The sequence below is a fragment of the Equus caballus genome, chromosome 2 (assembly GCF_041296265.1).
Source record: "Equus caballus isolate H_3958 breed thoroughbred chromosome 2, TB-T2T, whole genome shotgun sequence".
NCBI lineage: Eukaryota > Metazoa > Chordata > Mammalia > Perissodactyla > Equidae > Equus > Equus caballus.
The window spans coordinates 46366678-46382420 of NC_091685.1; the positions used below are offsets into that span (position 1 = coordinate 46366678).

The following is a 15743-nucleotide window of genomic DNA, read 5'->3' on the forward strand; positions in this document are numbered from 1 at the left end:
TTTTAGAAGTTAGGAAACCGTTTTCTTGAGGTTGGGAAATCCTGAGACTCAGAGAAACCTTAAGCTCTCAATCACGTTTTCTGTAAAGCTTTCATTAATCTCCAGGTGCTCATGGTGTTCTTTCTTATGCTTCAGGGTTTTGTTTTTAATTGTTATAATGTCTTAAATAGAAATATAAGCTTATAGATCAATGATTGTACTGCCATTTGTCACTGTCATTTTTCATTCCCTATTCTTTCCTTCAGTGTATACTTTGAGGATCATACTAAATTACCTTTAGCATTTTCCAGTAAAAATTAACAAATTATGTTGGTTTTTACAGGAAATGGCCTTGTTTAAGGAAGTTAAGTCTCTCCAAATTATTCCATCTTATCTGGTACAACCGTTCAAAGCAAAGTCTTCCCCTCACGTGGCGCTGAGCCAGGTGGCCCTCCTCGCGCGACTGCTGAGAGACCTGGGCCTGGAGTGCTCGGGCCTCACCGCCGACAGCGTGATGAAGGTAAGCATGCCCCGCGCCTCCACGGCCTCGGCGTCAGGATGCTGCCTGCAGCACGGTGAGTCTGGGCAGGGTTTACCCAATGAATAAAGGAGCGATTTCAGAAAAATTGTCATGGTTTCATCTAACAAATGAACGCACCTAAAGCCTTTCTGCTCCTCCTCCTCCCGCGGTCAGCACGTGGTACGTGCAGTCTCATCCTGCTCCTCCTCCTTCCACCAATCGTTACTCAATATGTGCAGGTTTATGTCCATGGCAGTAAACAGTTGTAAAGAACCTTTGTCCATAAGAGTTAACTGCGCTGTAATGGAGATTATCAAGTATATGGAAGTATGTGTATTTTTTGTGCTCTGGACAAGCTAATGAAGCTATGGAAGTTACAGGAGAGATATTTCCTGCCAGCTCAAAAATTCCCTACTTCTGATTTCAAACGTGTTGCAAGTATAGCTCTGAGGATGTAGCCAGCGTCTTGGCCAGCCGTGCACATAAACTGCTCACAGTGTTACACTCGTGGGCCAGCCCGTATGTCAGTTCTCTGTGTCCATTCCTATCAATGGAGGAGGTGGAGGCGGTATTTAAACGCCTCTTTTCTTGTCTGTGGATTCCACATGTCCATCGACTCAGAGCCTGGATTTGGACCTGACATAAGTAAGTTTACCAGCAGGAGAGGCAGGAACCTATAAGGCCATTTTTATTCATCTGTTTTATTCACAGAGGTATGATGTAGACACTGAAATAAATAAAATACATCCAGAACCTGGCCAGGTCTCACACCTCCACTGCTGCCAGCCAGGTCCAGCCACCACCGTCTCCTGTCTGGACTGTTGTCACAGACTCCTCAGTGGACTTCCCACTTATGTCCTTGGCCCCTGCAGTCTGTTCTCAACCAGCACTCAGAGAGCCGCCGTTAACACAAGTCAGATCAGGATGCTCGTCTCCTCAGACCCGCCATGCTCCCCGTTGTACTCAGAGAAACAGTCTTTTCATTTCTGATTGCAAACTGCCATTCTTTCCTGAGCTCATCTCTTTGTTTTGTAAAAATGCCAAAGGCAGCCAATTTTAGTAAGCCCAGCCAATTTTAGCTCAGATACACCAACACTGATTCTTTCCATCCACTTCTAGCACTACCAGCTCAGTAGGCCCCTGGTTTGCCTTCTGAGCTATATTAGGCAACACTTGCATCTACTCTTTTGCTGTGCATAACATGGATCACCATCTTTCCTGCCTCCAAGTTCCGTTTCCTTGTTCCCACCACAGAAGCACAAAGTCTGCCCACATGTTTACGTTCCTGTTGTGGCAGCACCCACTTCAAGTCAGTGTGAGCACTAGTCACAGTAAGCTGTGCTGCAGTGACAAACACTATGATTTCAGTAGCATAACACTAAAAGTTTCTGGCCCTCCCTCATCCTGGTCCAGGGTAGTTTGCTAAGAGAGAGGTACTCTGCTCCATGCAGGCACTCAGGGACTCAGTCTCCTCCAAGTATGATGCCACCAACTTTTACACATGACCTCTGAGGTCACTGAATAAAGGAACATTGTGAGGGGGATGTCTCTATGGACCAAGCCACTCCCACCCACATTTCCATTGACCCAGATGGCCCCATCCTAACTACAGGGACCTGCAAGTGTGGCATCGCTGTGCACCAAGGAAGAGCAGAGAGGTTACTGAGCACCTTCTCCTGTTCTGGCCCATCTAGTTGCTGGTGGGATTGATCCAGACAGAGGGAAAGGAAGGAGAAATGAATAAAAGTAGGAAATTGGGGGCGAGGGGAGTTAACTGCAGGAGCAAAGTCCCTGAATAGCCAAAGGGACTGGGCCCCAGGGTACACACAGAAGGGTTGGCTCGGTGTGGAGCAGGGGCCAGTCATCCTCCTAACAGGAAGAAGTCAGCTCAAAGCCAAGAATGCGTAATGGAGGTTTGAGAGGCGAGGGGAAGTATGAAATGCTCCCCTTGACATCTGAGAGGGTACTGTTGCAAGTCAGTCTACTATGCAACGCCAAGGACCCCCATGATATCTGTGGCTGTAAATCCAGCATGAAACCAGTCAGCATGATTCTCAAGTCTGCACTCACATTCCACTTTGCCTGGTGAATGCAAAGAAAGGAGAAGGGGTCCTGGATTTTGAGGGTGTGCGTGAATGCCAGAAGTGACTTATAATGATGGACCATGCTGTCCAGGCTGCACACACAAGGGCAGTAAAGACTTGAGGGAGATGGCAGATGGGAAAAGATGTAGTGGGTGGTGGGAATGGACTGCAGGTCCCGAGGGGATTGAGGAATTGTCAGGGGAGGGTGTACCAAAAAATGAACTGGAAGGGTAGGAGGTGATCGTCAGAGGGCGGGTCCTTACACTCATGGCTTCCAGAGGGGTGCAGTGATGGGAATGACAAGGTCTAGGGTAACACCTAAGAGTGCATGGCACGCTGAGACTGTGGGGATGAGGGAGCCCAAGAACTGAGAGGCCATGCACCCAAAGGACCATGGGGAGATGTCGATTTCCTAGCACATAACATCAGTCTGGGATGGGATACCTATATTATGACAGATTCGTATGACAAAATACCATAAAGCAGTTAGAATGAATGAAATAGATCATGAGGAATGAAGGTACACAGATCTTGAAAAAGAAATGTTGAGCTGGAAAAAATGAAGTTTCAGAATGATAAGCATGGTATACCATTTATAATGTTAAAGAAAAAACCTGTACATACACACAAATACATGCACTCATGGTGTGTACACTTTGTAGTAGATGAAGTTGGGTGGGACCACACACGTCAGCTTCAGGACAAGGAGACATTGGGGCTGGGGGACTCCAAAGGGGACTTGCATGAGAGCCACAGTGGTTTATTTCTTCACCACAAAAAGATCGGGAGCAAATACAGCAAAATTACAACATTGGTTAATCTAGATGGTGGAGGCATGAAGTTTATATTTCCTCTTCTCTATGATTGGGATATCTTATAATACTTAATATTGAAGTTTATGGAAGATGTAACCTAAAAGATGCTTGTTAATATGTTAAGTGGATAAAAGCAAAACAAATTACATATACAACGTAAATTGAACCTCAAATGGAAAGTAAACGAAGTGAGAAAACTCTGTACCTAATGGCTGGAATGCAGTGGATGTTGTTTTCTTTTTCTATATTTTTTCAAATTTTTATGATGTACCTATATTTCTTTTATGCTGGAGAAAATAAACTTCATTGTTTCAAGAATCGATAACAACAAGAGCCCCTCCCAACTTTCTTTTCAGTTTTCAGTGAGTGCCCTGGAGCACAGAGTGTATGAGGTTCGAGAAACTGCAGTTACAATTATCTTGGACATGTATAAACAGCACGGGGCTTCTGTCCTGGAGTACCTCCCTCCAGACGACAGCACCACGCGCAAGAACGTTCTCTACAAAACAATTTTTGAGGGATTCGCTAAAATAGATGGCAGGCCTACAGATGCTGAAATTAGGGTAAGTTAACTTTTATGAAATTATGTTCGATCCTATTTTGAGTGAGTTACTTGGTACATGAATAAACTGACAAGTTCTTCAAGGAGCTGCGTGTTGAGGAAGCACAGCCCTCTGAGAATGTTGGTCCCGGAGGTCAGCTCCTGGCTCCACTCTGCCTCTGCTCTCCCTCCCAGTTCCCCAGCTAAACAGGAGGGTGATAGCTGTGAGGACATTTGCAGTTTATCTGACAGTGAACATTTATTAAGGTAATCTGGTGAATTGACTTTTAAGCCTGGTTTTAGTATTAGTCTTAGTGACTGTTATAATGGATAAGAAACATAATTTGTATATGCTGTAATTTGTCTCCCAATTTCTAAGACTACCCTCATAAGCTATTCTAATGGAAAAATAATTTTTATACCAGGCACAGAAAAAAGCAGCTACAGAAGAAGCAGAAAAACGAAAGAAAGAAGAAATTAAAGCTTTACAAGGGCAGCTGGCAGCACTGAGAGAAATGCAGGCCGAGGTCCAGGTAGGGACGGCTAACATGGCTTTCATCAGTCAATGCAATTCGAGCTGCAATCCTGGCTGTTTGTTTCCTTACAGAGATGCACAGCGTGCTTGATTTACTTCTCCAGCATTATGCGAATGGGCGTCTTTATTCTCTTTTTTTCTTTAATTAGTTTTGGGGTAAATACCAGGAATGCTCCGTTAGCTGGCTTGGATTCAATGTCGGCTCATCATCCAGGCTCTCATGCTCCAGAGGTGGAGTGAGCTGCCATAACGAGAGAGGAGGAGGTGGAGGGACGGTCTCCTCTCTCAGCAGCTTAGCCTCCTTCAGAAGCAAAGGAGAGAGAGAAGCCTGAGTGTGCAGGTCTGGTTTCCAGCATGAAAAAGGGAATTTCAGATCACTGTTGCACCTGGGGCAGCCCCCAGTCGTAAGCCTATGGAGGCTTGTGAATAGGGGTCGGATGGTGTGGAATGTGGACATGTCCCTTCTAAACTGCCTGCATCTGTGGTTAAATCAATTTCATAGCACTGATTTTGTAATTAAGTTCCCTAAGTTGAAAGAAAATTTCTTTTAAAAAGACAGAGAAAGGGCGAGGGAGCGGGGAGTTGCTAAACAGGGAGTCCCAGCGCGTGATGGTAGGTCCAGAGCTCTGTGGTACAGCACTGGGCCTGTGGTTGACAGCATCGCCCTGTGCACTTAACAGTCTGCTGCCTCAGGGCCAGTGTTCGCACCAGTTTTTAAAAAAAAGAATAGAATTGTTTTAAAAAAAATGAAAAAGAAGAAAATATGATTGACTATGTGTTGAAGTGCCTGGCAAAGAGTCACAGTAACATTTCAACTAAATGCTAGAATATGAGAACAGCACTAAGAGAAGGAAAAAGGAGGCCACTGAGGGGGGCCTGGGGCGGGGCCAATGCCTGATGCCCGTGGAGAAATGGTGGTTTAAGACTTTCACTTTCTATTTTTTTATTGTGGTAAAATGTACATAACATAAAATTTATCATTTTAACCATTTTTTAGAAGATTTTATTTTTCCTTTTTCTCCCCAAAGCCCCCTGGTACATAGTTGTATATTCTTCGTTGTGGGTTCTTCTAGTTGTGGCATGTGGGACGCTGCCTCGGCGTGGTTTGATGAGCAGTGCCATGTCCGCGCCCAGGATTGAACCAACAAAACACTGGGCCGCCTGCAGCGGAGCGCTCGAACTTAACCACTCGGCCACGGGGCCGGCCCCTAACCATTTTTAAGTGTACAGTTCTGTGCCATTAAGTGCATTCACATTGTTAGCAATCATTACCACCATCCATCTCCACAACTTCGGTGAAAGACAGAATATTTTTAAATTGCCTGATTTAAATTGCTCCTGAGTTTTAGAAAAAAGGATTTAAAATTTGCTAATCAGTTTTCTAAGTTGTTCAAAGCATAGGTAAGGTATACTAAAATTCTGAAAACTAAAATTCAACTTTTGGCATTGTTTATATTGTCTCCCTGCAAAATGTACAAACCCACCTCTCATTAATAAGAATGTTTTTGGTGCCTACAATCCAGTTATGTTAAGTTTGCTTTCTTTACCCTGTGGGCGCATGAATCACGTGAACCCCACTTGCAAGTTTAATATTTACCTATTAAGTCCTCTTGCGGTTCTAAGGTTGCATTCTTATGTGTGTTTTTCATATTCATTGATTGGATTTGATAGAAGTTACTTATTGTCGTGCAAAGTTTAATTTTCTACAAATGTAGTAGACGGCATCCGTGTTTGTACCACATCACTGAATGCTGTTCTCCTGTCAAACTGAAACTCCAAGAAGCCCCTCACCCCCCAGGCTGGGCTGGTTGCTCACCCAGACAGTGTGCGTTTACGTGTTCAGTTTTTGTAGAGACTATAGCAGTGTTTCTGGGGGTCTAGGGGTTAAGATCTGGCACTCTCACTACAGCCCGGGTTCATGTCCCAGCCAGGGAACCACACCACCATCTGTTGCTTGTCACACTGTGGCAGCTGCGTGTTGCTATGATGCTGAAAGCTCTGCCACTGGGATTTCAAATACCAGCAGGATCACCCATGGTGGACAGGCTTCAGCGGAGCTTCCAGACTAGACAGACTAGGAAGAAGGACCTGGCCACCCACTTCTGAAAAAATTGGTCACGAAAACCCTTTGAATAGCAGCAAAGCATTGTCTGATGTAGCACCGGGAGGTGAGAGGATGGCGCAGAAAGGCTGGGCAGGGTTCCGCTCTGCTGTCCACGGGGTCGCTAGGAGTCGGAATCAACTCAACAGCACTGACAATGAAAATAGCAGTGTTTAGCAGGCTGAGTGGCAGGGAGAAAAGCTTGATAAAGTGTGTCCCAGAGTTTTAGGGCAGAGAGAGCAGACTAGGAAGAGTACTGGGAGGCAGCTCCGGAGTGGTGGCGCGAAGGCCCAGCCCCGGAACCTCCCGTGGGCGGTATATCCCGCCATGGGCCGCAGCAGCTGAGCCCAACAACCAGCGGTGAACTCTGCCGCTAGTAACTAAGCTTTTCCGTCCAGTCCCCCCCTGTCGTTAGCACACCTAACACGAGGAAAAGAGCTTGGCGGAGAAGAGTGTGACAGATCACTGCCTGTGCTGCCAGGAGTCCACCTTGGCATAAAGAACTGTGTGATGCCTAAATTATTCATTTAGTCAACCAATATTTATTAAGCACTTACTGTGTGCCAGGCGGTATTCTAGGTACTGGGGATACACCAATGAACAGAACAAACAAAATCCCTGCCGTCATGCACCTCTGCTTCTCATAGTGGAGACAGACAATAAACGAGATCGGCAAGGAAAATACATCCTTTTTGGAGAGGGTGGTACATGCTAAGCAGAAAAATAAAGCCAAGAAGGGAATTCCAGTGGGAGGAGGGCAGCATGCTGAAATAGTGTGGCAGGAGAGGCCTCATGGGAGAGGTGGTCTTGAGGAAAGAGCTGGAGGAAGTGGAGGAAAACCTCCAGATCATTGGAGAAAGAGCCGAGAACTGCAGGTGCAAAGGCCCACAGGTGAAAACCAGCCTGCATGCTGAGGAGCAGCAGGGAAGGCAATGTGGTTGGTGCACAGTGAACAGCGTGGACACTGGAGATGAGTTGAGAGAGTGACTTAGAAGGCCGTCCAGGGTTTTGAGCAAAGGTCAATCACCTTATGAGGCATTAATGGAGTCACTCTGGCCACTGTGCTAGGAGCCTTTGGAAGCAGTCACCAGGGTCCTGATGAGACACGGTGGTGCTTGCAGTGTAGGTGGGGAGAAGCGACTGGACTCTGTGTATGTTTTGAAGTCGAGCCTATAGGATTTGCTGATGGGTCTGATGAGGTTCTAGAGGGAGAGGGAGAGAAGTCAGCTGTCTCTCCGGAGTTTGTGCCCTCAGTAACTGGAAGACTGAAGATGCTGGGATCTGTGACAGAGAAGACAGAGGAGCAGGCTTGAGGGGTGCGCAGGAGTTTGGTCTGGGCAAATGAAGGTTAAGATGACTAGTAAAGATCCAAACAGAGATGCTGAGTAAGCAGAGAAGTCCGCACTAAAGGCTTACGTGTTTGGTCCTCGGCACAGAGATGGGTTTCAAGCCTGGGAACTGGCGAGAGCAGCAATAGGGTGAGTCCAGATAGAAGGGGCGACGGCTGCATCCTGGAGAAGGCAGCCCTGGCGTCAGGAAGGTGAAGCCAGTGAAGCTGGAGGAGACGAGGCACGTGGGGCGCCCTGGGAGCCAGACTAAGAAGGGATTTAAGGAGAAGGGGTGACGAATCCTGGGCTGTGAGACCAGCGGGAGATGAGGGGGACATGGTGATGGGTGAGCAACTTGGAGGAGGGCGGTGGCCTTGACAAAGAGTGGTCTCCAGGGAGTGAGGGGACAAGAGCCTGGAGAGGGGAGACTGCAGACGTTAGAGTGTCGCTGACTCTTTCATAGACTTGTGTTATTTGTTGACAGACATTTTGAAACAAACCTAGGCACGTTCTTTCAGGGTCAAAATGTCTCCTGGATAGACTCTCGCTCATACCACTGCCATTTGTCCCTGATCACTCTGTTTTTGTGTCTTAGGAAAAAGAAAGCGATGCTGTGAAGGCAAAGAACCAGGGTAGGTAAAATGTGCATTGTGGCGACTGCCTGTCAAACCCGCTTTCTTCATCCGTCGGATGTCTGTTGAACACCTGCCGCATCTCAGCCCATCCAGGGCTGATGTAAAACACTACTACCTTTGTTAACTCTTGTGTTTTTAAAATATGCGTCACATCAAACTGGTTACTAAAAGTTTGAAAGTAATTTCTATAAGAAGTTACTTAAATTGCTTTCCTTTTAAATTCTGTAGACACTCAAGGAAGAAAAGCAGCCCCGCCTGATGCTGCAGAAATTCCAGATAATCACTATCTGGACAAGTGAGTAACGCTGTCTGTAACCCGCCAGGTAATGACCGGAGGGACGGACTGCGTAACAACGCTGTGAGATAAAGATAGTCTCCCAGGTGCATTGTGATGATGGAAACCCTAACTGGCTCTTGCTGGTAGTTTTAAAAGCTAGGAAAATGGTCCTCTAAAGTGACCAGCATTAACTCTGAGTCAAGACCGCTTCCCATGTCGTTACCCAATAGAGGTAGAGCCTGTTTGTCCAGGTGCCACTACAGGCACAAAACACCACAGCAGCAAAAGCCTCTTCCTGTGCGGTGGCCAAGACAAATCTCTAAGGAATTTAAGGGAATGTCTTTGTCTTATCTTTTCTTGTGACTTAAATATGCTTTCGGCTTGATTCTGCCAAATAAAGTTAGAATTGGAAGGGATCTTAAGCTTTTCTCTGGAATACCTCCTCTTTTTCACACTCACGGCCCCTCCTGAGCCCCCAGTGAGGTGGGACCTGTCCCCGAGAGCACACTGTTGGGGGGGGAACAGGGTGCCGAGCGCGGCGTCCGGAGCAGCATAGGTGTTTCTAAACCAGGCCTGCACCTTCAGGTCGCGCTCTTCTGCTTTGTTTCAGTTTATGTATTTTTTGTGGGGAAAGGAGTGACTCCTTCACAGAAGAAGGCCTGGATCTCCATTACTGGAAGCAGTGCCTCATGCTGACGAGATGTGACTACTGCAAACAGGTCAGGCGCTGGGCACGCGTGCTTGAAAGGCCGCGTCCCAAAATATGCCCCCTTAGTATTTCCAGAGGAAAAGTTGTGGGAAAAGTAATTGAATGTATATCACCACAATTAGTTTTTCTTACTTTTTCATTGAAGTATAACACATGTATGTAAATGTGAACACATCATACGTGTTACAGCTCCCTGAATTATCACGAAGTAAATGCCCCGTGTAACAACCACGCAGGCCAAGTACCCTCGAAGTACACCCCTGCTCCCCAGTGTCATCGCTGTCCTGGTTTCTGACACCACAAGTTAGTGTTTCTTGCTTTCTGAGTTTTATATAACCGTAATCATACGTTATGTAATTTTTGTGTGTCATGTTTGTTTCCTTGCTTTGTGGTCTTCCCTTGTTTGAATTCCACGATTTATCCATCCGTTCTACTGTTTTAGGAATTTAGGTGGGTCCAGTTTGAGACTATATGAGGGATGTTGCTAGAGACATGGTTGTATACGTCTTCTGGCGCGCGTGTGAATGCACTGTTGTAGGTGCACACCTAGTTATGGAATCACTGGGTGTGCCCATGTTCACTGTAGAGCTAGTGAAAGCCATGCTCTGTAGTGGTCGTGGGTTCAACTCCCACGAGGCCAGCACTCCACACCCTGGCCAGCCGCACGTAGTCAGCCTTCCTGGTGGCGCTCGTCACACTCCCGGCCTGCGTCTCTCTGGATGTCCACTGGGTGGCCGTTTGGCCGCCCTCTTGTAAAGCACCTTCTAGTGCTCTGCCCGTGTTTGAAGTCGGTCAGTGATCTTGTCTCACTGATTGGTGCATACTCTGTACATGACTGGATGCGAGCCCTCTCCAGTGTGTGTGCTGGTCCACCCTCCCCACTCTGTCTGGCCTCTTCATTGTCTTATGTATCTTTTGACGAACAGAAGCTTTTAATTTTAATGCTATCCACCTCATCAACCTTTTTTATGGTTAATACTTTTTGAGTCCTGTTTAAAAAATCTTCCCCTACCCCCAATTTTTAATCTCCTCTGCTGCAGGAGGCCTTCCTCTTAAAAAGGGGGAGAAGTGAGAGGAGAGTGACTTCCTCCCTCGACCCGGGACTCTGTCCCAGGCTCTGTCTTGCAGAGGAGAGCTGGAAGGGACACAGCGCCCTCTGAGCAGTTACCCCTCAGCCTGGGGCTACAGATCTGGACCCGAGAGGGTGACAGGCCTCCTCAGCAGTGTGTCAAAGTCCATGGCATGAAGTTTTAGGACGTCTATAAGTCATCCTGCCCAAGATGTCCGAGTGACGAGAGAGTCCTGTGGCGCTCCTTGTGGGCCTGTCTCTGTGCACATTCGGGAAAGGGCAGGGGGCCGGGATTGGAGCCCAAAAGCCACAGGTTGAACCTCCAAGCCATTCTGCCCAAGACAAGTGTCACACTGGGGTTAACTGGAGCTTCCACATCCCCACCCTGAGCAGTGGCCTTCACCTGCCACCAAGGTAACAGGACAAGATGGACATGGGGTCCTTAGCAAGTAGAATAATGACCACAGAAGCCCAGTGGATAAGTGCCAGAGGCAACAAATTCCCGAGCAGAGCTGACCTTCTCGTGCGGCGACACAGGAAACCGTGCTCATCTTGCTCGTCACAGGAAGCCAGGCACACATTGCGCAGGGTGGCCAGGGCAGGACACACGGCCGTGTTCTCAGCTCTCTTCTGTGTTTTGGAATCCAGGTGGTCGAGATATCCAGCTTGACGGAGCACTTGCTGACAGAATGTGACAAAAAAGACGGGTTTGGAAAGTGTTACCGCTGCAGCGAGGCCATTTTAAAAGAAGAGCTGCCTAGACACATAAAAATGAAAGACTGTAACCGTGAGTGCCTCCTCAGGCCCCCGCCAAGAGCCCTCACGCCCTGTGTCACCAGTGTGCTCCCTGGGCAAGGCCCAGCTGGAGGGGTGTCAGACAAAGTGTCCGCTGGGCCGTCGGGTGATACGTCCTGTTTTTCTGCCATTAGTTCAAGTTTCACAGAAGTAACTAAATCTTGTTTTATTGAAATCATTTCAGCTGCCAAATCAGAAAAGCTGGCAAACCGGTGTCCTTTGTGCCATGAGAACTTCACACCTGGAGAAGAGGTGAGGGGCCTGACGCGGGGATGTGACCTAACACGGGGGTAACTAGCCCACTTCTAGGTGATGCTGATGAAGTCGTTGTCAGTGCTGGACCACGACATGGAAACATTCTGAGCCTGCAGGGAGCAGGCTGGTCCTGCTTTAGCTCTGGCAGACAGTTCTTCCATTTACCGACATAGTCACGCCATCTCTTGCCGTAACATCTGTAAATGTCTCTTTGAGGAGTCTCAGCTCTTTGGAACATGAGCAGGAAATGGTTTTATTTTTTCCTGGTCATTGCTTTCATCTATATTTGGGGCCCTAAATGGCATCTTAGCCAGATTCTGTAACACGCTGGTCCCTTTTGAATAATAAAACTGAGCCCAGTCCAGTTTGGAAATTCTGCTTTACATCTGATCCAGGCTCTCCTCCCTTCCCCAGTATAAGTTAGCTTGCAACTCAGTGGCTTGGGTGAAAGTAGGCAAGGTCTTCCATTCCCACCCTCTCCTTCCCCATGTGCCCTGCTCCTCTGGAGCTGGGGACAAGGAGGAGGGACCACAGGGAGTCAGAGACTCCATATTGGTCATTCTGGCTAACACGATGGCAGGTGATGCCCTCTCTGTGCCAGACAGCCATGCTGAGCCCCTGTGGGGCCCGCCCAGGGCCCAGTTTTGGAGACCTGCCTCTGGCTCAGCCACTTCTGCGTCATCCCCTTTAGCCACTGCCACCTGCAGTCCAGCCGCAGCATCCTGCTGCTGGGCTCTCCTTGTGCCAGCCCCCTGGGATGCGGTGCCAGCAAGATGGCCCAGACCCAGCAATGCCCTGCAGCTTCCTCTTGACCACAGAAAACCCACCTATGAAACAGCAGGTACAGGCTTCCCCCAGCTGCTCCCAGCCCTTTCATCCATCCAGTTGTCCAAGGCTCATCCTCTCTCTTAGAAAATGTCAGCTCCGTAATAAAGGACACGAGAAAGCAGAGGAACCGCAGGTGCCCTGTCGGCCCCATGCCCCTGAATAACTCGCTCATAGCTCCTTGTTGCAGCCCCACCCCCACCTGCCTGCTCCCCTCTCACGTTGTGTTGAAGCACACCAAGACAGCAGGTGGCTTCCTCTCTAAACGTCCCACCACAGGGCTCTAGACATAAGGCCTTCTCCAGGTAGCCACAGAGGCTTTGTTCATCAGGACCCAGAGAAGGCCCACACGCCCACTCGTTGAGATGGGTTGGTATGTTTTTAAATAACTTCCTTCTCATGCTTGCTTTTCTTACCATTTGATGAGGCGGCCATTTGTCCTGTAGGGTTTTCCATCATGTGGACTGGCTCATTGGACCCCACATGGTGTCGTTTAACACGAGTCTCTGTCCTCTGTATCTCCTGTGAATTGGAGGTTGACTAGAGCCTGATCAGATACAGGTGTGACTCTTTACGCCTTTCTCTTCCTGTGGCTGCTTCATGGTTGGTGGTGGGCTCTCATGCGGAGGCTCATGGCGTGTGTGATGTCAGCAGCTGTTGACTCTCCAGGCCAGATCCACGAGCTCATTAGGGACTCCACAAAATCTACATGTCCCACTTCTGCCTCCTTCTCCACTCATTAGCTTGCACGTTTCTTTAAGCAGAAACTTTCCCTCCTCTGCCCTTCAGTCTGCCTGGGCTAGACTTTGTCCTGGAAAGGCAAGATAAATGTTTAATTCTCTTCCATTGTTGACTGGTTTTCTAACTAACAAGCTGGGTCACCACGGTGTTCTAGCAGTAGCTTATTTGTTTTGTTTTGGCTTTAGTATCATTGTGAACTCATGGGGTTAAGCTATTGGATGTGCTCCAGTCATTGCAGTCACCACCCTCAGTGATGCGTGCACCGTCTCCTCCAGCCGGGGTAGCCTTGTCACATGGGCTCCTCATGTTATGGATGGGACCCTAATGGGTGTCGACCTTCCTGGCCATCTGGTGAACACGGTGCCACAGACCTGAGAGCAGCCATTTCTTCAGAGAGGCCTGGTTCCTTTTAGAGGAAATCGGTATTTCAAGACCAGCACCGGCTGCCTCAGATGCTCATTGCTCCTGGGCCGGTCATGTTGCTGGCCTCTCAGTGGACAGAACCAGGGAGTGTCAAGACAGAGACATCTTCAGTTCAGTTGACATTTCCGATTCAGAGCCTGAGTGGTCAGGGTTTTCTTCAACCTCTTCTGTCTCACATCTCCTTCCTTCCCTCTCAAGAATCCAGTTCTCAAAGCCCCTGGAGATGTTAGAATTAGAATATCGCAAATTATGCACTGGCCTTGCCCCTCTTTACACACAGACCATCTCAGAGCAGCAGCGCCAGCACTACGGGCATGAGACGACTGCTGGAAGTCCTCTCCCCGCTCTGCCTGTCTTTACGTGTGCTCACTGGTGAGGCGGGTCGACGGCTCTGTGCACCGGCACTCGGAATCATTCCACCTGGTTATGCCACCAACTGGAAATTCGTTTACATTCAATAGTTTCATTTTCATATTCATATGCAACTTTGGGGATTTTTAAAAATTAAGTTGTATAAGTATATAAAATACTTGCATGGTTGCAAAATCTATACAGTGAGGCATATTCAGAGAAGACCAGACAGAAGCTGCTGGCTCTGCCTCTGCTCGCCTTTCCGTCCTCTTACAGAACAAATTTTTTTTATGGTTTATCCTCTTTTTTTAATAAAAGCAACTCTCACATGCACACCCACATTCTCTCTCTCCTTGTTTATTTTTAGAATTGAAGAGCCTTTGTGTTTTGTTCTGATTGCCACCTTTACACTGACACTGTCACATGCTGCCCATCTTTCTGTGTGGTTACTCTCTGTTGGTTCCCTACTCTGAGCAATGCAAACATTAGCTGGTGGCCTCCTTTTCCTCCTTGCCTTCGTGTCCCCCAACACCTGATTTGAAGTGACAGCCTCGTGCCCACGGTAAACAGCTATGCGGCAGTCACCAGGCTTGTTCTGCCTTTCCTCTGCCTTCTACATATTTGAGTCACCCGTGTTGCATAACACATCACCACACATTTAGCAGCTTGAACCCCCGTTTATTATCTCTCAGTTTCTGCAGCCTCCACTCGGGAGTCTGCGCACGACTCAGCTGGGCCCTCTGCTCAGGGTGCCACAGGCTGCAGTCACGCTGTCGGTGGGCTGCCTTCTCCTCCATGGGCTCCACTAGGGAGGGATCCGCCTTCAAGCTCATTCTGTTGCTGGCAGAATTCTTTTCTTTGTCATTAGAGGACCAAGATCCCTGTTTTCTTGCTGGCTGTCAACCTGGGGCCACTCTCAGCTCCTAGAAGCTACCCAAAGTCCCCTGCCCCATGTACTCCCTAAACTGGATTGCACATTTGCACGCTCCTATGTGATGGCAGTCTGAGCTGTTGTGCTCAGGGCTCAGCCGGGGTGCCCTGTCCACAGGGGGCACGGGACACGTGTGGTCACTGAGTCAGCCGCGGGGGCTTCCGGAGCTTGCTCTGCACACAGCGCTCATCAGCAGCTGGGAGGCGGTCGTCGTGGACGCGTGCGGAGAGCTCAGGAGCCGCTCCTCCTGCAGCTGTAGCTGCCTCTGGTTTCGTCTTTGATGGGAGGTTGTCTCAGATGCTGCAAGAGCCACCAAGTCCCTCTCGGTTGCCTGACTGACACACTGCGTGCCTCCTTTCTCCTTTCAGGCATGGAAAGCTCACCTCATGGGCCCCGCCGGCTGCACAATGAACCTGCGCAAGACACACGTGCTGCACACGGCTCCGACTCTGCCACTGGGTGAGGACCAGGCCCCGTGTCAGAGCCGTGCCCTCGGCTCCCAGCCCGCCATCCTCACCCAGTCAGGAGCGCCCCACCAGCGTCTTTCTGTTCTATCTCTGGTTCCTTAATTAACGAGCAGGTTAATCGTGTAACCAGAATTCTTCTCGCTGGCACCAAACTCTTGTCGCAGGCCCCTTCATCCTGGTTCTGCTCTTCCCCAAGGCTCTGTGGGCGGCATTCCTTGAGTTAACCAACCAGACTCACTGGGCGTTGTGAGGGGCACAGCCTGGTTCCTGGTGTCTTCCTGCACCCCAACTCCAGAGGGTCTACAGACCTGAAGCTGAATCACGGCCCAGACACGACGCTCCCACCTGGCTTGCAAACGTCA

The 15743-nt window shown here is 48.8% G+C and overlaps 1 protein-coding gene across 3 annotated transcripts in view; it reads left to right on the plus strand.

Annotated features, from left to right (window-relative positions):
- CEP104 (centrosomal protein 104) overlaps positions 1–15743 on the plus strand; it is a 39579-nt gene that overhangs the window by 22435 nt on the left and 1401 nt on the right. For 2 of the 3 annotated variants that reach the window (XM_023635917.2, XM_070254150.1), the window contains 9 exons: positions 323–499; positions 3755–3961; positions 4365–4472; positions 8499–8535; positions 8767–8833; positions 9426–9534; positions 11242–11380; positions 11573–11640; positions 15283–15373. In XM_023635917.2, coding sequence (XP_023491685.2) covers positions 323–499; positions 3755–3961; positions 4365–4472; positions 8499–8535; positions 8767–8833; positions 9426–9534; positions 11242–11380; positions 11573–11640; positions 15283–15373 — 1003 coding nt within the window. Of the gene's footprint in view, positions 1–322; positions 500–3754; positions 3962–4364; positions 4473–8498; positions 8536–8766; positions 8834–9425; positions 9535–11241; positions 11381–11572; positions 11641–13912; positions 14325–15282; positions 15374–15743 lie in introns of those variants that run through there. The other variant, XM_070254138.1, reaches the window with a different exon arrangement.